This window comes from Erythrolamprus reginae, chromosome 1 (assembly GCF_031021105.1).
Source record: "Erythrolamprus reginae isolate rEryReg1 chromosome 1, rEryReg1.hap1, whole genome shotgun sequence".
Classification (NCBI taxonomy): domain Eukaryota; kingdom Metazoa; phylum Chordata; class Lepidosauria; order Squamata; family Dipsadidae; genus Erythrolamprus; species Erythrolamprus reginae.
This window is the reverse complement of record NC_091950.1, coordinates 303,977,920-304,004,911: the sequence shown is the minus strand read 5'-3', so window position 1 is coordinate 304,004,911 and position 26,992 is coordinate 303,977,920. Positions and strand designations below refer to the sequence as shown.

At 39.7% G+C, this 26,992-nt stretch overlaps 2 protein-coding genes across 4 annotated transcripts in view; one reads left to right on the top strand and one right to left on the bottom strand.

Moving 5' to 3' along the window:
• The window catches only part of CEP85L (centrosomal protein 85 like), a 131,966-nt gene that overhangs the window by 63,501 nt on the left and 41,473 nt on the right, over window positions 1-26,992 (top strand). The window lies entirely within an intron of this gene.
• Window positions 802-13,420, bottom strand: PLN (phospholamban). 2 transcript variants are annotated; one of them, XR_011557415.1, is made up of 3 exons: window positions 13,326-13,420; window positions 8,194-9,655; window positions 802-2,740 (listed from the first exon to the last, which is right to left on the bottom strand). XR_011557415.1 is itself a non-coding variant. In XM_070733428.1 (2 exons), exon 2 carries the CDS (start codon window positions 9,543-9,545, stop codon window positions 9,387-9,389), a length of 159 nt encoding a protein of 52 aa, XP_070589529.1. In that variant the 5' UTR covers window positions 9,546-9,655; window positions 13,326-13,412; the 3' UTR covers window positions 7,752-9,386. The 2 variants fall into 2 exon arrangements, 1 of the variants encoding a protein (XP_070589529.1); XM_070733428.1 differs by lacking the exon at window positions 802-2,740 and having other exon boundaries at window positions 7,752-9,655; window positions 13,326-13,412.

Genomic DNA, 26,992 nt, shown 5'->3' with positions numbered 1-26,992 from the left:
ATATCAAGATGCTTGTGGATAAGATGTCATCCACATAATTTGATGCAGAGCTCTGGGTAATTTAAAAAAATCAGTGTTCCTTTGCAGTTCAGGTAAATTGAAAAACGAAATATCTGTGTTAAATAGAGTGCTTCTTAAACATAAGTCCTTGATTCACTTCATTCCAGTCAGCCAAAATTCTTTAGGGTGATAATAGGATTTACTGAGGTAGTAAATATTAACATCATGGTTAGCATCAATTGTGCATTGAACTTCTGTGGTCCCTGCACGGAGAAATTAGAAGCTCCTCTTTCTATATTGTAGCAGAAGCTATAAAGCAGGGGTGTCAAATTGGCAGCCCACAGGTCAAATGCATTATGCACAGGTCATGCCCATCCTAGCTCCATGAAGGGAAAAAGTCACAAAATATCACATCACATCACATCACAGCAATGTTTGACATCCCCGTAAAGGAGAGAGAGAGAGGAAACACCACTATGGAGTCTTGGCAGTGTGTCTGCCCTCCCAGTAAGAAAGAAGTACTTAGTTTTACGTACCATGTACATGATCTAAAAAAAAGTAGGTAGCCAGCATTTATAAACCTAGATTTATTTGCTTGACATACAATATAGTATTTAATAATTAGTAGAACCTTATAAGGTAGGCTGTTTTCTTTCTCTGTATGGTGGAGGGCTAAGGCTAAAGGGAAGAAGTAGTGTTTTAGGTAAAGTCTTTTAGTGAGTTTAGAGTAGAAGCAAGATTAAAAGTAAAGTCTTTGTTGTTTTTTAGCCTCATGAATATAATAGTTGACCACATCACAGATTTGTTAGGTATGTTATAATTAGGAACAATAATTATGTAACAGTTTCATTTAACATTCCCAGTGTTAAATGTTTAACACAGTACAATAATAAGTGACATGAAAATAATACTTGTAACAATTATAGATACACACACATTACAGTATTTTACCTGGTGTCATAATTATAATATTATCTGGATCCTTTGCTACATTTAAAAGAAAAGAGGGAAAAGTTTGGATTTCTGTCATTTAGAATCCTTTAATAAGATTTTTTTTCTTTAATAACTTTACAAATCTTATAATGGTGAATATTCACTTATATGCCTATGTTTGTGTGTTGTGAAAATAATTTTATGCTGAGAAATCATAATCTAATCATATAATTTGAGTTTTCTTCCCATTTGTGATATTGGTGCTGCTGAGTTAGTGAGGAAATTAATATTGTCCACATTTTTTGTATAGATGGAACATGATATCTTTTTTCATTATTCAGCATTGATACATTAAAATAAATGACATGATAACGTATCAGTAACCTAGTACATTTGTTGAAGTATTTGTACTGAAATTTTCATGCAGGTAGATTTTGACTTATGACTACAATTGAGCTCAACATTTCCATTGGTAAGCAAGGCAGTTGTTAAATGAGTCACATCCCATTTTGTGACCTTTTTATGACAATTCCAGCAGTCCCAGATGCTGTTATTAAGTGAGGACTGCATGGGTTTGTTAAACAAAGACCTCAGGTAACTGACTTCCAAGTTCCTGTGGGTTTTCTTTTGATTTTGATTGTGGAAAGCTGGTAGAGGAGATTGAAAATTGCAATCACATCTAGAGTATAATTTCACCGGGTGTTTCATTTCTGTGTGAAATAAAGATAAGAGAAAAAGTAGCCAAATGCTTACAAAGAAATTGTGCATTATTAGTTTCTGCATCTGCTTGAAATTCTAATTTGCAAGGCCACCACAACAAAAATCAAACATAAAAAAATCTTAAAGTCATATGTTCTAATGTCTTTTAGATTCCTCTCATCCGCATGAAAAGCATAGGGAGTAATTGAATAGGACTTCGTCTGAAACTTTCTAACAGTAGTGAATTTGAGAGATAGACACCCCAAACTAAAACCGCACAATAAAAACAAGCAGGCTTAGAAGTAACTTACATAAAATATGGCAAGGTTAATATGCTTTTACTGGAAAGAGTATTCTATGGTTTGCTAAAATGTTATTGCAATAACACTCTATTATAGCACTTTATAATGCCCTGTCGTAATATTAACAATAATAAGCAATGTAATCTTATGCACAGTTGTTCATTTCAAAGTCTCATTTTTATTCCTGCGTATAGATATCATCATCAAATATGCGGAAATTTATTCTGTATGTCTTCATGTAGTTTTCCTACTTCCTCTAAATGGTTATTTGCCCTTATCTCCAATATAAAAGTCACAGGTGATTCCATGTTCGCATCCATTATTTTCTTCCTGTAGAGAATTTCATGTTTGTTTTTCCTTTTTTCCTACTTCAGGTTTCAGATTGGGCTGTTGATCTAATCTGTTCCATTGTAGAAATAATATTTTTTAAAATTATCTGCAGGATGTTAAGTCTAGGCCTTTTTTTTTGTCTTGTTCATTTTGTTCTTTATATTCATACAGTTTTGAAGGCTCAAGTTACCATGATGGCATAAATGAAGACTTAAAAAACCCCTCACATGAGCTTTACAAGAATGAACATAACAACAAGGACCAAAAAAATAAGTAGAAAATTGAGTAACAGGTTGAGACCTCTATTTGCAGCAAAATCCATTGTGGCAAACTTTGCACTTATTTTGCTTGCACTAGAAATCTTGATTGCTGTTATAAGCAGTTCAGTCACAGTGAGTTACAGTTGACATACATGTGGGTTGCAGTGCTCTTGTGTGACCATTTCTTGACTCATAAGAGCTTTTTTTGTCGAATATCTGAAAAAAAAATTGACAGGAAGCTACAGCTAGTATGAGTACATAACCAATGCCTCCTCCCCAAATTCATCTTGAAAGAAAATATAGGCAGTGATCTAACAAGCAATTATTTACCATAAATTATATATTGACATTAGTTTTTCACGCCAAGTAGGATAAAACTTCCCATCCAACCTATGTCACAGTTTACTAAATTGTATTTAATATTGATTAGCTGCTTCAAGATACAGCAGTATTGTTAATTATCTACAGTACCATTGTTCTAAATGTTGTTAACATAGTTTATAAACACCTGTCTTCTCTGATGTGGAGGTTATTAAAGGACTGGTTTTATTACTATCTAGAGTCAGCATTGACTAGCAGAGTAAGGAATCCTTTATCTTTTTACTACTTTCACCTTTAAACTGAATTTGAATAGTCAGTGAGTCAAATCCAATCTTTCCTCAAGCTCCAGGCTGAAGCTTGAGATGGACCGTTAGATACCTGAGACATAAGATCTTAGTATCTTTGGAAAGGGACATAGGGAAAGATTGGATTACTTTCTACCAAAAGAAGGACCAGTTTCTCATTTGGAGAACAGGAAGGGTCATTAGTCATGGCCCAATTGCTTCTGAACTGCTGCAAAGGCAAACTGAAAATCTAAAATAAGAATTTTATTACAGGGTACAGTTCTGATGGATTTATTTTGAATTATCTGTTGGGTAGAATGTGATTTACTTTTGACTAAATTCATTGAATTTAGTTGGACGGAGGCTCTAGAGCAGGCATCATTAAATTATGGCCTGCAGGACAGATCCAGCATGCCAAAGCCATTAAAATGGCTTGCGTGGGACTACGAGGCTGCCCCGCCCACATCACCACACCCACCCGCCAGCCCCCACCCTTTGGCCAAATGCAGGACAGAGCCTCTGTGGCGCAGTGGTTAGAGTGCGATACAGCAAGCTACTTCTGATCACTGGCTGCCAGCAGTTTGACAGATCGAATCTCAGTAGGCTCAAGGTTGACTCAGGCTTCCATCCTTCCAAGGTCAGTAAAATGAGGATCCAGATTGTTGGGGGCAATAAGCTTACTCTCTGTAATCCACCTAGAGAAGACTGTAAAGCACTGTGAAGTGGTATATACATTAAATGCTATGCTATGTTATGTTTGCGAGGGCTGGTAGAGTGCTTTTGCAGATCAGCAGAGTGCTTATGGGGAGCAGGGGCAGGTGGAGGCCCCGGACAGTGTTCACTGTTTTTGGCTGGTAGAGTGCTTCTGCGGGGGTGAGGGAGTCAAAAAATGGCCCACGAATTTTGCCAGCCGAGAAAAGAACTCAAAGATTTGCCAGGGACTTCCGTCCACTGCCACTTCACTGATGGGAAGGAACTGAAGGGTCTTAACAGGAGAGGTTGCGCCTGCAGTGTTATGACACTGTGTGATGCTTCATAGAGGCAGCTTTGCTCAAACTGTGGGGAGGGGGGTTCAGCTAACACTAATGTCTCCTGACTGGTTCTTCATGGATCAATGGGGGATATTCGCTTGCTCAGAGGGTCAATTTTCTCGGGCAACAGTAAGGCAATTTGAGTTTGGGAGAGATTTCAGTCTTGTAATAGGAATCAATCAGGAATCAGGTGAAACATACTACATTCTGTGGATCTGCACAACACGGGATTCTTTGAACACTTGCCCCCATCCCCATTTCTGCTTCTCTACTCACAGGAGATGTGGAGTTAGTTAAATGGGTGCGGGGGAGAGGATGTTCAAAGAATCCCATGTTGCCCAGATGCATAGAAAGGAATGAGGTTCACTTGACTAATTCTCATTCCCAGCCCAAAACCTCTCCCAAAACTTAAATTGCCTTACTGCTGCCAGAGGAAATGACCTTCCGAGCTAGCAAAGATCCCCTCTTGATCCCTGAAGAAACAGCTTGTGTAAGCTGAAACCCCCTTCCCCAAGTTTGAACAAAGCTGCCTCCATGAAGCATCATGCAGTGTCAGTGAAGGTGTGTTATTACACTGGGATGTCCGGAGGTGAGCCCAGTCCCTTGCCCATGGCGGCTCCTTCTACAGCTGGTTTTTTTTTTTTTGGCCAGACCGGATCTCCCCTCGCTTAAATCTACTGTATTTCCTTTGTGAAATTTAGCTAACACACATAGATATCAGTCCTGGCGGTGGCTGGTGAGACTGCCTGCTCCTGAAGGTGGATGCCAGTCTCTACCCCTGGAGAGGGAGGCAGGAAGAGCATCCAAGTGAGGGGTGTGTGTGGTGTGATGTGATGGAATAGCAATAGGAATAGATGGAATAGGAGTGGGAATATGAATATGATGAAATGGAATGGAGTGGAATGGGAATATGAGAGAATGGAATAGGATGGGATGGATGGAATAACAGTAGCAATAAGAGGGAGTGGGAGTGAGAGTGGGAATGGGAATGGAATGGAATTCTATGAGGAATCCCCCGGTACTGCCTGGATTGAAGGGGATCCTGCAGAAGATGCCCTAGGAGAGAGAAAGAAAGACAAAGATATAGAAATGGAGATACACACACAGATGGATGGATGGATGGATGGATGGATGGATGGATGGATAGATAGATAGATAGAAGATAGATGGTAGGTAGGTAGGTAGAGTGAGAGAGAGAGAGAGAGAGAGAGAGAGAGAGAGAGACTGCCAAATTCACCATGCCCACCCAGTCACATAACCACATAGCCACACCTAGTGGTGGGCTGGCCGCCGCCAGCACTACCAGTGTGCACCTGGCGGCGGGCGTGGGTACGCGTGCATCTAACATGCACCACTTGCACAAGATTCAGCTTTTGCGCATGCACCCAAAGCCAAATTTCACACAAGGATGCGCATGTTTGAGATTTTGGCAATTTTCAATGATTTCTTTGCTTCTGCACATGTGCAGAGGCAAAAAATCGGCAAAATCTCACTCGCACAAGTGTTCTCGTGCAAGATTTGGCTTGGGGCGTATCCGCAGAAGCAGATTCTATAAAATGTCTTTGTCATTGTCATTGTGGTTCCTCAGAAATTATATGATTGTGTCTTTTTTAAAAAAATTGTAATTTTCTGAATGTCCATGATAAAAACTGAATTTTTCAGTTATGTTATGAAATATTTACATAGACTTTGGGTATAAAAACAATGTATTTACAATTAGTATTGCTTTTCTAAAGCAGCATTTATTTTAAACTTTATGCTTTTTAAATATTCCAGGGTCAGCCTTTAAATATAATTTGGAACAATTATGTTATTAAATTTGAGATTATCAAAGACCATGGGCAAAATCACATATAGAAAAATAATAGTATTTGGTAACCATTTCCGTAAGTGTGATATGGTGCAGCTAAGCACTGTTTATAGAACCATCAAAAGTAAATAACCTTTGCAGTGCAACTATTACCTATACGTACAAAGATGGAAAATTACAGAAACACCAATAATGTAGGATGGATTGTTGGCTGCAGAAATGGCTGAATTGACTTGTTTGCTTAAGAAGGGAACTACAGCTACTTTTATAAATAAATGCAAACCTTTTATAGAAGCTGCTGAAAATGGATAAACCTGAACTGGTGATTTTGGGATTTATTGATTAAAATGCTTTTAAGGAAAGAATGGAACTCTGGTATGTAGTATTTGAAGATGGCAATGTTATGTTTATTCCTGCTGAAAAGAAATTAGAAGTTTTCTTTTTTGTTCCTCATTTTTTAACTTTTATAATCTTTATTTTTTCTTCTGTCTTTCTGTAGCTTTTTAAAATCTTCATAAACATTTCTTTTAATAAAAATTGTTCATCGGAAAGTAAGGAGAGGTTACTAGTTAATTATCTGGCTATTCATTTTCAAATTTTTGCTACTGAGATGTGTATGTTAGTATAGGGGTTTTTCTTAAATTTATAATATTTTAATTAAATTGGATTATGTATTGGATTGTCTTTTCACTTGTTGTGAGCCGCCCCGAGTTTTCGGAGAGGGGCGGCATACAAATCCAAATAATAAATAAAATAAATAATAAATAAGAACAAAATACTGTAACTGAATAAATGTCAAGGAGAGCAAAAGTTTGAAATTAAATCTTAAAACTGAAATAGTTGGGAATTGGGAATAAAATGAATTTGTTTTTTACATTAATAATCTGTGTTTTACAATTAATGATCTTTTTAATCTTAGAATTCAGATAAACATATGGGCACATGCAGCTTTTATTAGGATGATTTGAAAGAAATTGTAAACAAATGCTGCTTTTTGGGGCCATGCCAGAAATACCAAAACACTGTTGATATCAGTCACTTCCTTGTCTCCTTTGGAAATACTGCCCTCCAGCAGATTTCCTGTGTAGACACAGTGGTACCTCTATCTAAGAACGCCTCTACTTACAAACTTTTCTAGATAAGAACCAGGTGTTCAAGATTTTTTTACCTCTTCTCAAGAACTATTTTCCACTTACAAACCCGAGCTTCCGAAACTGTAACCAGAAAAGGCAGGGAGAAGCCTCTATGGGCCGCTCTACAAATTTCCTGGGAGGAATCTGGGCTGGAAAAGGTGGGGAGAAGCCTCTTTGGAGCCTCTCTAGGAATCTCTTGGTAGGAAACAAGGCTGGAAAAGGCAGGGAGAAGCCTCTGTGGGGCCTCTCTAGGAATTTCCTGGGAGGAAACGGCTGGAAAAGGTGGGGAGAAGCCTCTGTGGGGCCTCTTAGGAATCTCCTTGGAGGAAACAGGGCCTCTGCCCTCCCCGTGGTTTCCCCAATCGCACGCATTATTTGCTTTTACATTAATTCCTATGTGAAAAATTGCTTTTTCTAACAAACGTTTCTACTTAAGAACCTGGTCACGGTTCATAAGTAGAGGTACCACTGTACTTCCCAAATTCCAGAAACCACTTGAAACCAGTATTGATATTGGATAATTGATATTGTTCTTTATGTAATTGTTCTTTTAAATTAAATGGAGCTTTGTTCAGCATTGCAAATTCCAAAATTGGAGAAGTGAGAGAAGGTCCCGAAATAGACAATAATGATATGAAAACAATGATCTTTAGATTTAATTTTGGTATGCTTTATTCACGATCGGATACGCCTTAGTGTTGCACAAAAATGTCTGAACTCATTGTCATGTATTAAGCAGTGAGAATTAAAATAAAATCTAATTTCCTTGTTAAACAGTTAGCCTTCATTTTATTTTAGGAAACTTTAGAGCAGGTTGTTTCTCGATAGGGCAAATAAATTCATATTTAACATTATTATGTTATGTATGTACATTCTTAATGAGTGGAATTATTCTAAGTTTGTAATCAATCATTCAACATTTGTTTCTTACCACTTTAGGTATAGTGATATCATATACACACACGTATACACACACGACAGCCTACAAACTTCATAGAAGTGATAACAAGAATCATTCTATAAAAGATATTTTTATATATAGTCCACTTGTATATTTGGGGAAAAGTTGAAATCAGATTCAAATATTCACCTTTTTTAGCTGTGCTAAAAAACCCAAATGCTATTTGTTATATGTAGTCTGACAACAGGTTGAACTTCTAATGCAACCAATAAAAAGCTGTTGTACATATTTATTTTTTTATTTATTTTGGCTGTGACTGATTCTCTGTGGAACAAAAACATGTAAAGATTAAACTTGCAAGAATTCACCATCTATTCCTCTTGCTCAATTATATGAATGAAGAGCAACTGTATAATGAGTTACCAGGAAGATGTCACTAGTTTTAACAGGAGAGAATATATTCAATATTTATAAATATATCAGGCTTGACAATCCATGAGATCATTTTGGAGATACTTCCTTAACTAATCAGAAAAACAGAATGACCATGGCTAGGCAAACAAGCAGTTTGGAGCAGGAGTAACTTCTGGCTTAACTGCTGACCAGAAAGAAGGCTTGCAAGAAGCATTGGAAATTATAATCATCACCATCTTGCTAAATTTCAATTCCCAGATTTTGGATGTATTCTTTAAGTTATCCCGTTTCAGGTACATTGATTCAAAAATTGTTGCCCTTTGGCATACTATTTCACCAAGTTGAAGGTTACAAAGCAAGCCAATATATAAATGTCTAAAGGTATGTTTATACTTGCATTTCAGTAGAACAAGGCAGTAAATATGCAATGCACTATTGTCTTTTCAAAGCTTATATTATGGATACGTAGGTGTAAAGAAGTTAATAAATGCTGCAGTTAACAATCCAAGCACTCAAGATACACATATCTCCTAGAATATATAATGATTTAATTGTGCATTTCATAATAGTGCATTCAGTCCATTCTTTATTCATGAAAGTAAACCACTTATAGCTGATTAGTAAATAACAAACAAGTGATCTGGAAACAAAATTTCAAGGCTGCTGTTTAAAATTTTATAGTGGGACATTTTACACATAATATCCGCAGAAGTCTTCCTTTAAAAATAAAGCAGGCAAATTAGCTCATGCATCGCCTTGTGATAGTAGTTTTCAAATCACTGTTCAGTACAGGTGCTTTTAATGGTTACAGTGAGTAAGAGTGGAGGTGGTGAGAAATTTTTTAGACCGAGTGCTGGACTTTCTTGCATAGATTTCCTGGTGCTGGCTGTTTCTTGATTGCTTCTTTTCTCCTTCTGGTGCATTTCCCATTGTATAAGGTAGTGAAGATCAATCAAAAACACTAGACTTCAAAGAAGCATCACAATGATGCATATTAGCAAGAGACATATTAAGATAAGACAGAAGTTTACAAAAAGCTCCTGAAGCCTTTGCCGTGTTTGTGGATGCACCTCAATAGTTGAGGCTCTCCTCAGAGCAGAGCGAGTTATGTACTGGACCTTCTCCATGGCAACAGGAAAGCAGAAATTTAAGAAAGAATGGATGTCTAAGAAGCAGAGACTTTCAGGGAGAGTGCTTAATGTCTTCGGTTTGAGAAGTTTTAAGAATCTTTGTGGAGCTAGGGAAAGTAGGAAAGTGAAGTTAGAATTACAGCGTACAGTGGTTTAATCAGCAAGCGTAGATTATATCAGGTGACAGAATGCAACACAATGTATAGTGAAACAAAGTCTTAATAACAAACAAAACATGTATACTAGTGTTCTAAATGCAGATTGCAGTTATATATATTTTTGGGCCTAAATTTGCTGACTACAATTGTACATAGAATTTGTGAACAACTTTAGCCCTGCTGGTTAAAACTCCTAAGATGTTATGTTGTGTAAAATAACCTGTGTAGGAAAGCAGTAGACGTTGAGAGACAGTAGATGTTTGACACATCAGTTGTGATTTGTGACTCACTGAGCTGAGTTCAATCCACCAACCATGTATGGTGATGACTCAGAGGACTCATTAAGCCTTCTCTGTCTGATGCCCACAAAAACAACAAAGTTTTCAAGCACCTGACAATTCAGATATCACAGTTGGTGGGCTGTATTCAGTTTGAAGCATGATTATTTTTTTTCTGGAATGGTTTGAATAATAAATATGCTTCACAGTCCCTGCTTTTTCCTACATTATTTTCAGCCCTGTTTGATTCTGGAGAGATTAAGGGCAATAGTCTATTAGCCATCAAAAATATTTGCCTGACACTATGTCCAGTTTCTTTTTTTGGCTTAACATTTGTCAAGGGTTGATACTGTAATAACAAAGCTGTATTCCCAAGGGACTCGGTAAAAATGGTATCACTCTTCTGGCCAAATATGGACACATTTATTCTAAAATGTTTATCCTGCTTCAAGCAGGCTATCATGAATTAAATACTTACAGATTAAACGCATTTGTTTAACACTTGACAGATATACCAGATAGATGGTAGAAATATTTATTTTATTGACATATGTAAAATCACAGATATCACTGTTGAATTTCACATTGTAATGATATTTATTTTATGGAATTTTCCATGCTATTTGGAAGGATCAGTAGTTTACTTACTAATATAATATAATTGTGGTTCTCACAAGGTCAGCAGCTGCTATTTCAATATTTTAAAAATGGAAAAGGAAAAACTAAATGATTAATCCTTATATACTAGTCTTCATTTCACGACAATATTCAACAATCAGTTGGTATTAACTTGATTTAACCATATCACTTTATTTTCAAGTTTTTGACTTTGGAAGGATTTTAGAGTTGTTCTTTATTTTATCCCTGGAGATAATATCAGAACTACGTTGAAGAAAATGAGAATCCTATGCAAATTTTTAGACCAATTGGGACTGCAATTCAGCTTTTGTTCTGAAAAAGTTACTATTTTAAATTAGTATTGACGGTATAAAACTTCTTTTGTGCTTAAAAATTGAATTCTTGTCTATGAAAAACAGTGTTTTTCTGTGTTTTACTGATATTTATGTTTGTAAATTTTTCCATCTTATTTGGAGTATTAGGGACACTTGAATCCCTCAAATCAGTTTAATTGAAAATATAATTCGGTATATTAGGGTGTAGAAAAGATGTTTTGAAAGATGACCAAATTCTTTTTAAAAAAATGTAATCATTCATTCGTGTTATAACTTGTTTTTTTATATCCCACACAACACAGGTTCTAGTTGACTAAAGTCAATAGAAATTATGTTATTAGCTTTCTAATTTGTTTACATTATATAGTACTGTTTTAATTCCGATTGTCTGAACTATTGGGCAGCACACAATCCTTTTCAATTTTTAAAAATTGAATCATGTTGAAAATTATTTTAATTGTCTGCTATAGACTTAATCAGTTATGTTAAGTAAAATGTTTGTGCTCTTACTCTCTAATTCATACAATATTTATGCATTATCCTTATGATGTATAGGACAAGGATACTTGTATTTTACAGTGGTTTTTCTTAGTGAAAGGTTGCTTTAGTGCCAACCTGTTAAAATATCTGTTTTCATTGGTCAGTTAGCAGGAGTTGCTTTTATTGAGGTTTTCCATCCTGACTGATTCTCTTCAGAAGCAATTATTTTCAATATGGCATAGCAATGGCGCACTCCATAGTTTTTACAAGAATTTTATTCAACAGTTGTTAAAAACACATACTGATTGTGTGGGCAGTTAGATTTCCGCAAAGTAGGTTAGTCCATATGCTAAACATAGGTTTAAAATGTCCCATAAACGTGTTGGGTATTTACAGTGATATAATACCAACAGAAATTAACTTGTGGAAGAAAAAAATAGTAATATAAATCCATCCATAATTATACTGTGAAGGATATTTTTTTAATAAAACATAGGAATGAATGAATAGGGGAAAAAAGAATGAATAGGAAATTTGCCAGGCTGTTTGGTTTCTGAAACTGAATTTGTATTTGGTGAAAATGCAACTTTTCTCTAAGAATATGTTTTTCCATAAATCAGCTTCTAAATTTTCCTAACATTAATATTTCATTCTATGCTATTTACACAAGAGTAAACCTTACATAATATAGTGGAATTTTATCCCAAGTAATCTTTCTTAGAATTGCACTGTTCATTAATATTATACCAAATGGATAACAGTGGAAAATAGCATTTTATATTAATATCTGGATATTTTAAGAGTGTTTCCTACTAAAATGCATTTTGGTTTTGCTATTTTCAAGAGGTTTTATTCTTTTTTTTGCATTTTGGTTCCTGTTATCTTTGATGTTAATTGAGGATTTAATAGATGATAAAATTATTTAATATCAGTTATTTGGAATCTATTTGACAACTGTCCTGCACAAAATTAGAGTCTAATAACAGGTTTAAGTAGTTTAATCAGGGATTGTAGGATCAGAACTGTTGACTAGGATCCAGAAAAGGACTACTAGATTTGCTTGCCAGCAATTGTTTGTCCATGTATTTCTTGAACATCAGATCCCTCATTCTATTCCAAAACAATAGTATTATATATAGTAATAAAGCCAATTTGTCCAAAAAGGAACTTCTCCTAAACATTAAGGTCTTCTCTGATTTGCTTTTTGGATCCAATGTCTCTTTAAAACATACATGATTCATTTGCTGGGCAGAAGTAAATGTAAACACACACAAAATACACATTGTTGACACCAGATCTGATATATGGATATTACAAATGATTGTTTTAAAGGGAAAACTGTTCATGTGTCTAATAAAAGTTAAACTAGAGAAGAGAGGAATACTAAATAGCAATAGCACTTAGACTTATATACCAATTCATATACTTTATAGCCCTCTCTATAGCCCTCTCACCCCAACAATTTGGGGCCTCATTTTTTACCAACCTCAGAAGGATGGAAGGCTGAGTCAACCCTGAGCCTATTGAGATTCGATCTGTCGAACTGCAGGCAGCCGGCAGGCAGCAGAAGTAACCTGCAGTACTGACTTCTAATCCTGTAATCTAGATATTTTTTTTTGCAATAAGTGCCTGAAATATTAGATTTAATGTCATTTACTAGGTTTCTTTCTTTGTTCTCCACTTATTTTTCTTTCTCTCACTCCCCCCCCCCCTCTTTGGCTCTAACATGCATACATAATGCTTGATATGTTTGCTTCTTGTATACAACAAAAATAAACACAAACATTTACACTTGAATTCTATCTCAAATTATAATGTTCAAGAAAGGTATAGACTATTTGTTATTGGAATCAGGATCGTTAATTGAAAAATTGTAAGTTCTACTACAATAAAAGTTGAATCCCTTACCTTAATGACTGATGATTACTGAGTTATATGAAGATGTCCTGTGGGAAACTAAAAGATGTTCTCTGTGATCAGAATTATGTGAGCAACTGAAGTTCACTGAAGGAAAAAATAACAAAAGTTTCATAGGCTGGGCTCATGATGTCATTCAGGAATTTAACTCTAGTGATTGGTTATACAACAGATTGCAAGAATGGAGAGATTGCAGAGCTAGCCTTGTTTAGGGCAAGGATGTTTAGTATTTGATTTCACAGGGAAGAAGTTGAGATAGAAATGGGATTGCATGTCCATAATTCAAGAAATCCAAACAAACAAATGATTGTTCTGTTAATAATATTTAGATAGCTCTTGTTCATTTCCTTCCATTCAGCTTCAATGATTATACTTAACTTTAGGTATATACACACATACAACTACTAGGTGTATTAAAAAAACCAATTCATATATACTTAGGGGTTAGCATACTTAGACTGCAGAAATATGGATGACTTCTAGATAACATCAAAGATATACTCCAAACTCCAATTTTTAGTGGTCATCCAGATTTTTGCAACCCAAATGTGATAGCTGAACACAAGCTAATATTCAGACCGTTTTTCAGTTAACAGTAGACCACAGATACTTGAAATGAAACTTTCTGCTGTTTTTAAAATGATGTGCTGAAGAAGAGTTTTTAGTGTTCATTTTTGAATTATTTTAAATATTTCAATACTGCTTTATAATCAAATCTACTGAAAGGACATTTGTTGTTCATTGGTGAGGGAAGGACATGACAGTTTATTGTGTGCTTAAATTAGCATTTGGATTTATAGTCCAGATAATTTGGACATTGAATGAACATGCAGTCTTGTTACTATGTATACTTCTTACTTAAGCAGTTCAAGAGATCATATTGTCAGGTGAATTAGCAACAGTGGCAACAATGTAAGATATATAGCTTTAAGTGACAGGTGATTTTGGCCTGTCTTTTAGCTGAGATAGGCATTTCAGTGGCAGTCTTTAAAGTATTATTCCCTGTCATTTCTGAAAGTACCCAGGATTTTAAGAGAATGGTATTTGCCCTTTCAAAAAGAATCTTCTTAAGATAGATTAGGTATTCTTTTGTTTAACATAAATGGCATTGATATTTCACTAAGGTTAGTCAAGCTATTGGAAAAGGTATCCTGTGTTTCATCTAGTATATATTTATTCATTTAAAATATGTAAGGTGAGTATTCGATATGCATACTTTTTAAAATTCAAGTAAGTAAAAATAGTGTGTGGTTGAATAAATACCTCCCTAAATTACTGTATTTTTCAGAATATAAGATGCACCAGAATATAAAATGTATCTTAATTTTGGGGGAGGAAAATAGGGAGAAAAATTCTACCTACCAGGTATTCATCTGGCTAGCACCCTTAATTTGTTCAACTTCAGCATATTATTTAATCCCCTGGTTAGGCCTGAAAAAACCTTTTTCGGAGGGAGTAAGAATGAAAACAAGCCTGCAAAGATTTAGGGCTGGAAAAACCTACTTTGGAGGGAGTAGGAATAAAAAGAAAAATGCTGCAAGCCAGGAAGATCGTTAGCATCTCATTATGGCTGAATGTTTTTTTTTCAGAGGGTGTAGGAATGAAAACAAGCCTGCAAAAACTTAGGGCTGGGAAAAAACTTTTTCCGAGAGGGTAGGAAGCCAGGACGATTGTTATCACCTCATTAGGGCTGGAAAAAAAGCTTCGAAAAAACTACATTCGGACTATAAGATGCACCAAAATTTTCAGTCTCTTTTAGGGAGGAAAAAGGTGCGTTTTATACTCCAAAGGTATGGTAGATGAGAATTTTGAAAGTTACATTCTCAACTTATCTGGAGGGTCTCAGCTATGGGAAGTGTGTAGGTACATTGGGTATGTTAACTTCTGTTACAAATGAGTTGACTATATGTTCTTATGCTATAAATTTCATTTTTTTACCTCTTGGCATCAGTATATTAGAAATCTTGAGTTAAACCTAAGATAATTTACTGTGCATGTCATTGTTGGTGAATTTTCTTCTAACAGGAAATCCTTGAATTCTTTTAATTCCAATAGGAAGCAATACTATAGATTTTGATGTCACTTTTCATGCTATCATGTCTCCCCTGTTTCTCCTCTTCACTAGACTAGCTATGCCCAATTTCTGCAAGCATTCTTTGTATGTTTTAGTCTCCAAACCCTTAATCATCCTGGTTGCTCTTCTCTGCACTTTTCTAGAATCTCAACTTCTTTTTTATAGTGTAAACTGGATGCAGTATTCTAGGTGTGGTTTTACGAAGGCTTATAGAGTGGTATTAGTACTAGTGCAAGTTGGTCCACCAAACAGAATTGTTTAACTAAAGTAAAATAAATCTGAATCATTCTTCCTTGAATTTAATATTCGCAAATTTTAGGTAAACTTTTGTTTGGGTGTGAAAGATATTTGTAGAGAAAGAGGAAAGATTTAGAAATACTCTCTGAAATTAGACCAGATACAGGAAATTCCTGAAAAATATTAGAAAAATGCTGAATGATTTGGAATATTAGCACACTTAAATACAGCATGCTTGGTGTTTTGTTTTTTAATTTGCTTCAAGGGACAAAAATATGCAGTTGCTGCTTACATGACCTTAAATGGAAATAATCTGGGCTTTCTCCAGAGGATTAAGAATCTATTACTAGAGCTTCTTTTCTTTCTTTCTTTCTTTCTTTCTTTCTTTCTTTCTTTCTTTCTTTCTTTCTTTCTTTCTTTCCTTCCTTCCTTCCTTCCTTCCTTCCTTCCTTCCTTCTTTCTTTCTTTCTTTCTTTCTGATTATCTGGATTATCACATTTACAGAGGAAGACTTCTATATTTTTTGTAGAATTTTACAAACAACCTTATGCATTTGATACACAAGTTGGCATTTTACATTCACTATATGTTGAAGTACACTGTGTGCAGATGTATACATATTTCAGACATCTCCAAATGCATGTTTAGAAAGTTGCAATTTAACAAATGTCATGATCTTGACAGTATGCACTAGCATTGTTTATTAAATAAAATGTTATTCCTTGTATCTGATTGTACATCTAGAACAGTGGCGAAATCTAAAATTTTTCCTACAAGTTCTGTGGATGTGACTTGGTGGGCGTGGCTTGGTGGTCATGTCATTAAGTGAACGTAGTTTGGTGGTTATGGTCATATGACCAGGTGAGCTCAAAAACCTACTTTCAGCCAAACAACTGACTCATACACAATGCAAAAGCCGCTGGATGTCACATAAAATGGCCCCTGCAACAACAAGCAGGAAGCTCACAGAGTGATAGAGAGTTTAAAAACCGACTATCACACTTTGCACAAAAATAACAAAAACCACATAACTACTCACACAAAATGCAAAAACCTCACAGTCACAGTTTCCAGATAGTAGTTTTTAAAAAATGCTTTAAATTTTTTTTTTTTTAAAGGTTCCGATGATCCCACTCTCAGCTGATTATGTTTTGACTTTTTAAAGAATTTTTTTACTACCAGCTCTGGGAAATAGGTAGTAAAAATGCTTTTTAGAAAAGTTTAAAAAAGGTTACTCGACTCTGACAATCTGTTGTGCCACGCAGTCATGGAAAACTTTTTAAAAAAAACTTTTTAAAAGCATTTTACTAATGATTCGGAGAACCAGGAGTATTTGCTACTAATGGTTCGGCGAACTGGCCCGAACCAGTAGAATTTCACCTCTAATCTAGAACATCAAAAATGTTAAATTATATTTCAAGTTTCAGTGTTTATACTGAATTATATTTAATTGATTTAACTCAGATGATTAAATGCAGATTTAATCATTGGCACCTTAATTTTAGAAGATTACTAATACAGATAGTCCTTAATTTACAACCAAAATTAGGACTAGACTTTTGACCACTATGGGATGCAGTCATTAAGCAAGTCACTGTTGTGAGTGCTCCTTGTCCACCTCAGGTTATGTCAGATTCTGAGGAGGATGAGCCAGGCCCCTCTAGATACCCTGGGCCAGGGGGGGGGGGTTGCCAGCTCATGCTGAGAGTGAGAGTGAGGGAGAAAGTGACCTGAGTGAGCCTGAGGAACCACTAGAGGGGGCTGATATGATAGTGGGGGAGTGGTCCCAGTTAGAGGATGAGGAAGACATTAGAGTGAAAAGTCAGTGAATAGACCCTCGCTATAGGAGATTGTTGAGAAGGTGAGAGGAGTTGCATAGTAAAAGGTGTTAGTGTATAGACTTAGCCTCTTTGGGGTGTGATGTCACTTCCAGGCAGTACAAAAGCAAAGGATCTTGGGAAATTGGGTGTGGAGTTTCAACGTTGTTCAATGGGAGAGATGTAGGACTGGAGGGTATGATTGAACAAGGCTTTGAAAACATGATTTCTGCTTCAAAAAGAAATTCTCTGCTGGATGCTTGTTGGCCAGGACTTTGGTGAGCAAATTCATATGCTTAAATGATGAATGGACTTATTATATAAGGAATGCTGATTAGGCCGAGTTTGGCATCTTTCCCAGACATTGTATAAAATCTGCTTTTCGTTATGTGTGCTTATATCAATAAAGAGTTTGACTTCTTCATAAAATAAAGGATTTTTGAGTTGGTAGGTCCCTCCGAGGGCTGTGCACAAAACAATCACCAGGGACTGAACCCGATTTAATAACAATTTTTTACCTTGATGAAGCAAATATCTGGTTATTAACTGAATCCATTTTCCTCAATTGACACTGCTTGCCATATTCCAGCTTGAGACGTTCGCAAAACACAATGACGTGACTGCAGGATTTTGGAAACAGTTGTAAATTTGAGCCAGTTACCAAGCACTTCGCCCAAATTGCAATCACATGATTGCAAAGGCAGTCCAATGGTCATAAGTGTGAAGATGTGTATTAGACCATGCCCCCTTTAAACCATTATTAAATGAACTGTCATAAATTGAGGACTAACAATATTTCTTTGACAACTGAAGTTTATCACGGCCGGTTAGTAAAGACAAGTGGAATATAATGCAATTTTGTAAATCTTGATTTGCTCTGATGATTGTCACATACAATATAGTAGGAAAGATGCTTTTGATATTAATGAATTCAGAAAGAGCTAATTATGTAAACTAAAAATTGTCCTAAAGATGAACTACTGCATGTAATCATTTTTCAAAACCTGTACTGATTTTAAAACTTTACTTGCAATTGGACTTTTAAATAAATGCTTTTTAATTCTATACCATTTTTTCCTTTGCCCTCTTGATGACATCCATGTGTTAAAAATGGTTTTCCTTAAAAAAAAAAAAATTTAGAAAAAGGAAAGTATTCACTGGGAACACAACCAAAGTTCTTGTTTGAATAATAGCAAATAAGGCCAAATTTAGAATGTTAATACAGCACATGAAAATGCTATTAATTGTCCTTTAAAAGTTTTACTCTTCTGTACTCTTGGCCAGATTTGAAAGAATATGAAATGTTGTGTGTGACTGTCATATTCATCCAGTGATTAGAAGTAGTATAAATAGGATTGTCTTTCTACCTATATTATGGCACCTGAAAAGAATGACTTTCCCTTGGTATACAATTTAATAGGAAGAACTATTGCTTCTTCCATTAGATAATTGCTATATAGTTAAGGTATGATAGCAACCAACACTGCATATCAATTCTTCACACATGGTGATGATATGATGGCTATCCTTGGTAATTATACATTGCCATCATGCAATCTTATTAAATTTAAGTTTAATAAGATTCCATGAACAAATTTAATTTGTTGCCTTTGGAATATATTTGACTATAGATTATTATAAGTGATTGGGATTTATTGTTTATAAATACACAATAAAATATTGGATTTTATATATTGAAATATATCACAATATGCTGTATTCAAACTAAGCAAATGTAGAAATTCAATTTTAGTAGATATAACTTAATGGTAGGAAATTTTATTTAAGTCTTTGTGGTAGATTTAATGTTTAAAAAAATTATAGTACCATGATAATGTATATTTTAAGAATGGGGGAGTTTTTAATGATATTTGCATGTTTGTGCCTATTTAGAGAATAAATTTTGGAAACTTTTCCACAGGTAGTAAGTAAATAGTGATCTTTGAAAGCTGCTAAGCATATTTCATATTTCATTTATTTCATTAATAGTAAATGATTTTATTTTGATCCCAAATCACATGAGAAGCTTATACCAGGTTACTTACGGGACCACCTTCTGCCACATAAATCCCAGCGGCCGATAAGGTCCTACAGAGTTGACCTTCTCCAGGTCCCGTCAACCAGACAGTGTCATTTGGCGAGGCCCAGGGGAAGAGCCTTCTCTGTGGCAGCTACGGCCCTCTGGAATCAGCTCCCTCTGGAGATTCGCACTGCCCCCACCCTCCTTGCCTTTCAAAAGACCCTTAAGACCCATCTATGTTGCCAGGTATGGGGCAGATAGACCATGCCCCCTTCTTCTCTGACCATTAAATGTTATGTGTGGATGTGATTGAGTAGACTGACTGTTTTTTAACATAATGGGATTTTTAGCTTACTGTTTTAACTATTAGATTTGTATACATATTGATTTGTATTGCATGTTGTGAGCCACTCCGGGTCCTCGGAGAGGGGCGGCATACAAGTCTAATAAATAATAATAATAATAATACACGGTGGAACAACCATAATTTGAAAGTAGTGAGAAAGTATTTTATTGGGATTTTTAAATTAAATTAGAGGCCATTGCTTTAAATCAGTTGGGTTTACAAACATTAACAATATATGAATATGAGCAATTATATATTAAATAGTACGAACTGCTGTACATGTGCTAGCAGTCTTCCAGTTATCTATGGTTTTAGGATCCTTAAGGGATTCAGTGCTTCAATGGAAACCAATAATTAAATTTTATAAAGAAAAGTAGAACAAAAGGTTAAATTTGTTTATTCTCCAATGCACTTGCAAGGAGAGTCCAAGATGGGTAATTCTACAGTCTGATTGGTCGGGACTGAGTTTAATTTAAATATTAGGCAGGCACCGCCCCCTTAGCCCTCCAGTCTAAAAAACTCAGTCGCAGTAAAGGGACTTTGAGTTTGTTCTTCTTATGTTTGTTGTTAATGTTAATGTTTATTAATAAATTTGTACTAATATTTTTTATTTCCTTTCTCTTTTTGTCTTTCAGGTGCAGCAGGGGGGAAGGATTTCCTCGGGCAGCCAGGGTTCAAACCTCCAGAGGGTTTACCCTGTCAGCTGCTGCTCCTTTTATCTTGTCCCCACATTGTTGGAAGCCCTTGTGGGACACAGAGAGAGCTCCCGGGCTGTCTACTTCCGTGGTAGCGCCCGGTAGCCGAGGGGTGACTGACGCCTCGGGGGGTCCGCCCCTCCCGTGGCGAATAGGTCACAGGGCCGCCTGTCCATTCCGGGCAGGGGCCTCCGTGAGGGACTTTGCGCTAGCCGCGCCTCCCCCCGCCCGCCGCTCCGCGCTACCTTGGTACGCGCCGTGGGAGCCGCCGATCAGCTGGGAGCCTCAGAGGCGCCGAAACATGATCGCCGTCGGCTGCATATAAAATGTCAAAAGAGCGATGTCGGGCGCCGGGCTCTGGGCTCTGAGGCGCAGGCCTGGTGGCAGGGCCTTTGAAAATGCAGTCGGAGGGCGGGAGAGCTTGGCTTTCCGCCCGTTGCCATAACGACAGCCCGGCGGCCATTTTGGGAGGCAGGGATACCCCGGGCTGCTCAGAACGCGCCCAAATGTATCCAGGGTTGCCAAGGCAATGGCCCGGTGGCCATTTTTTCTGCCTAGCAAGACTGCTTGTTGAGGAGCCTCTCTCAGGTGAAGTGATAGGCGCGCCGAGCGTTCCTCCTGCCTGGCAACGCGCAGGCGCAGTCAGAGGCTTGTTTTTGAGGGCTTTTCTTCACTAACGATCGTTGGTGTGGCGTTGCTGCTTTAACTGTTCTACTCTCCCTTTCGTGAGTAAATACTGACCATGGCAGATCAATCAGCCCAGTCCGGGGAAGAGGCCATCGTTACCAGGCCCAGCACCCCCAAGGAAAGGGCCCAGAAGCCCAAATCTTCTCAAGGGGCCTCTCTCAGAGAGGCTGAAAAGCGCATAAAGGCACTTGAGAGGCAGTTGGAGGCCTCTCAGAGGTCAGTGGGACCTGCATCTTCTTCTGCTCAGCCTATCCATGCCATCCCTCCGCCAGCCTCCCCCATGTTCACACCAGGGGTTGTAGGCTCGGCCTCTGAGAGGGATTGGTCCCCTGAGAGGGTCCTCCAGCCAACTGCTCCAGCTAGACCAGTGGCCTTAGTTTTGGGGAGACAAGCCACCTGGCCCAGCACTTTGATGGCTCCTCAGGCTGCTGCTCCTCAACATTTTGGACAGTCCCCTGCAGCTACATTCACTCCAACGGCTGCGGGGTTGCGCAATGCTCAGGACGCTTGGCAGAGTATGCCACAGGCCCTGCAGGACCTTATCTCTAGCGCATACACCCAAGGGATGGCTAATGCGGTGCAACAGCAACAGCAGCTGCCAGCGATTCCGGTGCCACCCAGGTATAGGGATCCCTGGATGGCTCCTGCCTCTCAATCGATCATGGAGTCCAGGGAGGAGGATACCTTCTCCAGAGATGAGTTTAGTGAGGCGGAGGATGAGCTGTCCGGCGATGACCAGCCACCGGAACAACCACTTTACACCGGTTTGTTTAAGTCATCCTCTTCAGGGTTTTGCTGAACAAGGCAAAGGCAACCATTGACCAGGCTGGAGAGGGAGGTCAGGGTGCGCCTTCAGTGCTGGGTCAGCCTACGGGAGGCCTGTTTGTCTTCCCCAAACAGGAGACTGTTAATGTGCCATCCTCCCACCTATTTCTGGAGACAGTTCAGCGCCCATGGGAGAGCCCTGCGACAGCCCAGGGCCCATCTAACCTGGACAAGCGCTTTTATACCTTTGACCAGGCTATGGAGGATCTTCTGGAGCTGCCTACGGTGGACAAGCCGGTGACCAGCTTGGTCTCAAATGCCCTTGTCCCTTCAGAGTCTCAGGAGGGATTAAGGGCTGAGGACAAAAGAGCGAACAATGTCGTTCGTAGGGCTCATCAAATGGCGGCTTGGGCCGTAAGGGCTGCGTCGGCGGCCTCATTTTTTAATAGAGCTACGATCCTCTGGATACAAGAGTTCCAGTCCAGAGTCGATCCACAAGATGGGAGACTTCGCCAGGACCTGAACAAGCTGTTGGCGGCCACGGAATTCTCCGCGGATGCCACAGTTAATGCGGCTAAGTTCGCCTCTAGGGCAATGGCGTCGTCGGTGGCTTCCCGAAGGCTCATTTGGTTGCGGAATTGGCAGGCCGATGTAAAATCCAAATGGGCCCTTGCCTCTTCACCTTTCAAAGGCAAGAAACTCTTCGGGGAGGTCCTGGACGATGTGCTAGTGGAAGATAAAGATAAGAAAAAGGTTATGCCTAGATCCAGCAGGAAACAGGAGAAACGCTTTAATCCTTATCAGAGGAGACAGCCCTTTCGGTCAGATTCATCCTCGACCAATAATCAGATGTCGAGGCCCTACTTTCAAGGATCCTTTGGCCAGGGTTCCTTTCGATCAGACAGTGCCTCTCAGTCTGATCGCAACAGGTCCTTTCAAGGCCGCCGCCCCTTCAGAGGCTCCAACAGGGGCTTCAGAAAGGCCAAATGACTTTCCAGTGGATTTCCCCTTGGGCGGCAAGCTAATACATTTTTCGGACATCTGGACAAGCACCTCCTCGGACCCCTGGGTGGCTGCCATGGTATCCGAAGGACTGAGGATCGAGTTTCTTCGCCCTCCACCTTGCCGCTATCTTCCTTGTCGTACTCCCTTGGACATCCACAGGAAGAGGCTTCTGTACCAAGAGGTGTCACACCTGTTTGAGATAGGGGCCATCGAGGAGGTCCCTCTACCCCAACAGGGTATGGGGTTCTACTCAGCAATCTTCCTGGTCCCGAAGTCATCAGGAGGGGTACATCTCATACTGAACCTTCGGAGATTGAACCTTCATGTCAAGTACAGGAGGTTCAAAATGCATTCTCTCAAGTCTATTCTGGCAGCCATCAGGCAGGGGGACTATATGACATCCATAGACCTAAAGGAGGCCTACCTCCATGTCCCCATTTTTCCACCTCACCGACAGTATCTGCGCTTCAGTCTGGATGGGGCCCATTTCCAGTACAGGGCCATGCCATTCGGGCTTTCTTCCGCCCCAAGATCATTCACGAAGCTGCTGGATGTCCTCACGGCCAGTCTCAGGCATCAATCGGTGCGCCTGATGGCCTATCTGGACGACATCGTGATTCTGTCCAGGACAAGAGACCTTGCATATCAGGACTTGCACCTAACGATCCAGACGCTTCGAGATCATGGCTTTTCGGTCAATTTCGACAAAAGCCACTTAACTCCCACGACCCGTCTTGCTCACCTGGGAACCATCATAGATTCCAGGAGGGGCCTTGTCTTCCTGTCCCAGGAGAGACAGTCCACCATCAGGGAGCTCGTTCGGGAATTGGCATCTCAACAATACCCCAAACTCTCCTTCCTATCCAAGCTACTCGGTACGCTGGTTTCATGTATCGATATCACTCCATGGGCCAGGTATCACTTACGTCCCCTCCAGTGGTTCCTCTTGCCATTCCAGGGGAAGAAGTCCAGCCACTCTCACCAACGGGTGCATCTCGATGCGAGGGTTCAAAGATCCTTACACTGGTGGGTTTCTCCAGCTCTGGCAAAGGGTTCCCTTTTTCTGGAACGATATCTTCTTACGGTGACGACAGACGCCAGCTTGACTGGGTGGGGAGCTCATCTTTCCTCACAAATGGCCCAGGGCCTATGGGAACCATCGGACTTGTGGGATGTCAACATCAATTTTCTGGAGTTGAAGGCGGTTTCGTTGGCCCTCCTCAGTTTCGCAGACTTGGTGAGGGGTCATCATGTCCTCGTTCGGACCGACAATGTCTCCACCCGGTCTCACATCAACAGACAGGGGGGGACACGGTCTCGGAGACTGATGAGGGAGTCGGAGTCCCTGCTCAGGTGGGCGGAGGCCAATCTGGCTTCCCTGTCGGCAGAGCACATCTCGGGAGTGGAGAATGTGTGCACGGACTGGCTGAGCCGGGAGACCTTGGACCCAAGGGAGTGGCAGCTGGATCCCGAAGTTTTTCTGGACATTGTTCAGAGGTTTGGGAGACCAGTCCTAGACCTGTTTGCTACTCAGAGCAACTCTCAGCTCCCACGTTTCTTCTCCCGCTTCCCGGCCCCAGGAGCGGAATGGGTGAACGCGCTTCGACTTCAGTGGCCACAGGGGCTTCTGTACGCATTTCCACCGATCTCCATCATTCCCAAGGTAATGCGAAAGATTCTGGAGCAAAGGGCGGAGGTGCTGATGCTGGCCCCATACTGGCCTCGCCGCATTTGGTTTGCGGACCTAATGCAGCTGTCGGTGTCGCCTCACTGGAGAATCCCGGACCACCGGATCTCCCTCTCCCAGGGCTTGATGTCACATCCAGAGCCCCAGTGGTGGTAGCTGACCGTGTGGCGATTGAGCGGGAACATCTGAAACGCCAGAGTGTGCCAGACAGAGTCATTGATATGATTCAGGCTGCTCGCAGGCCTTCGACAAGGAGGATTTATCAAGCGACTTGGGCCTCCTTTTGTAAGTTCTGTGAGGAAAGGGAGGTGGATCCTCAGAGGGCCTCCCCTCTCATTGTTCTAAGCTTTCTGCAGGCAGGCCTAGAAAAAGGACTAGCACCAAACACCTTGCGCCGTCATGTGGCCGCCTTATCCACGATAATAGGAGGAGACAGTTACCGCCCCCTCACCAGACATCCTTGGATCAGGGACTTCCTGAAAGGGGCCGCCAATATCAGGCCACCAACGATACATTGGTTCCCTTCCTGGGATTTGTCTTTGGTGTTACACGCTTTAACTGGTCCTCCATTCGAACCGTTTCGCCATGTACCACTAAGAATGTTGACTCTCAAGACTGCCTTCTTGGTGGCGATCACATCTGCCAGGAGGGTCTCTGAGATTGCAGCGTTCTCCACCAGGGAGGACCTGTGCAGGTTTCATCCTGATAGACTGGTCTTAAGACTTGATCCAGCCTTTCTTCCAAAAATCAACTCTACCTTTCACAGGGCACAGGAAATAGTGCTACCGGACTTCTGTGCCAATGGGACTCATCCTTCAGAGCTGAGGTGGCATAAGCTCGATGTGAGAAGAGCCCTGAAAATTTATATCCGCAGGACTCAAGAGTTCAGGGCATCAGAGGCTTTGTTTGTGTCCTTTGCAACTAGGTCCTTGGGCACCAAGGTCTCTTCTCAGACCATTAGCCGCTGGTTGCGTGAGTGCATTGCAGAGGCTTAAAGACTAAGGGTTCCCCTGTACCACAGGGCATAACTGGACATTCTACACGCAGTACGGCCACTACAGCGGCTTGGAGGACTCAGGCTTCGCTGGAGGACATTTGTAGGGTGGCCACTTGGGCGGCTCCGTCCACATTTGTCAGACATTATCGGATTGACTCCTTTGCTTCCGCGGAAGCAGCTTTTGGGAGGAGGGTGTTGCAGCGGGTGTGTTCCTTTTCAGAGCCCCCGGTCCAGCCTTCTCCCTCCCTTTGATTATATCTTGGGTATATCCCATCTTGGACTCTCCTTGCAAGTGCATTGGAGAAGGACCGTTGAACTTACCTGAACGGTCTTCTCGATGCACTGCAAGGAGAGTCCAAACCCTCCCGAACCTGGGACCGGGGTTACTGTTGGAAGGTTGTGTGTGTTTTTTTCTCTTTACTAGTTACCTTGAATGTTTCAATAAATTTTGTTAGCTTTACTGCTCCTTCGTTTCCTTTAGACTGGAGGGCTAAGGGGGCGGTGCCTGCCTAATATTTAAATTAAACTCAGTCCCGACCAATCAGACTGTAGAATTACCCATCTTGGACTCTCCTTGCAGTGCATCGAGAAGACCGTTCAGGTAAGTTCAACGGTCCTTTCAAATTCTTTAAATTTTAAATATGATTGAAGATAAACTCTCCCAATGTTTTCAAACTTCTTGTTTCAAGCCTCTCTTAATGTAGAGGCTTAGTGTAAAGTGACTTACTCTCTGTTTTAAGGAATAGTTCCAGTATATATGTAATATCTACTTTGAAAAGCCTCTATGTTGTAAAAATAAAACTTTGATACAAATACGTTTCTATATAATCTAAATTTCATGATAAGCTTAAAGATTGTATTTACCGGTAGTTTATATTGCTATCTATTGTTATTATGCACGGGACAGCCTTCTGCCACATCCCTCCCAGCGGTTAGGTCCCTCAGAGTTAGTCTTGTCAAAGTTCCTTTGGCTAGACAATGTCAGCTGGCGGGACAGTGTGGGAGGGCATTCTTTTGTGGCAGCTCTAGCTCTATGGAATCAACTTCCCCCTGAGATCTGCACAATCCCCACCCTCCTGGCCTTTTGAAAGGCCGTGAAAACATGGCTTTGCCAGCAGGCTTGGGGCCGGTGAACGACTCCATCTTGTCCTGGCTGAATGGATATGAATGTTTTAGTATCAAGGGTTTTAAAATGGTTTTACTTTGTTTTATATTGTTGTTCGGCACCCAGAGTCCAGAAGGAGTTGAGTGGCTTATAAATGGCAAAAAATAAACAAATAAACATTATAGTACATGCAATGAGTCTTCAGAGAGGGGCGGCATACAAA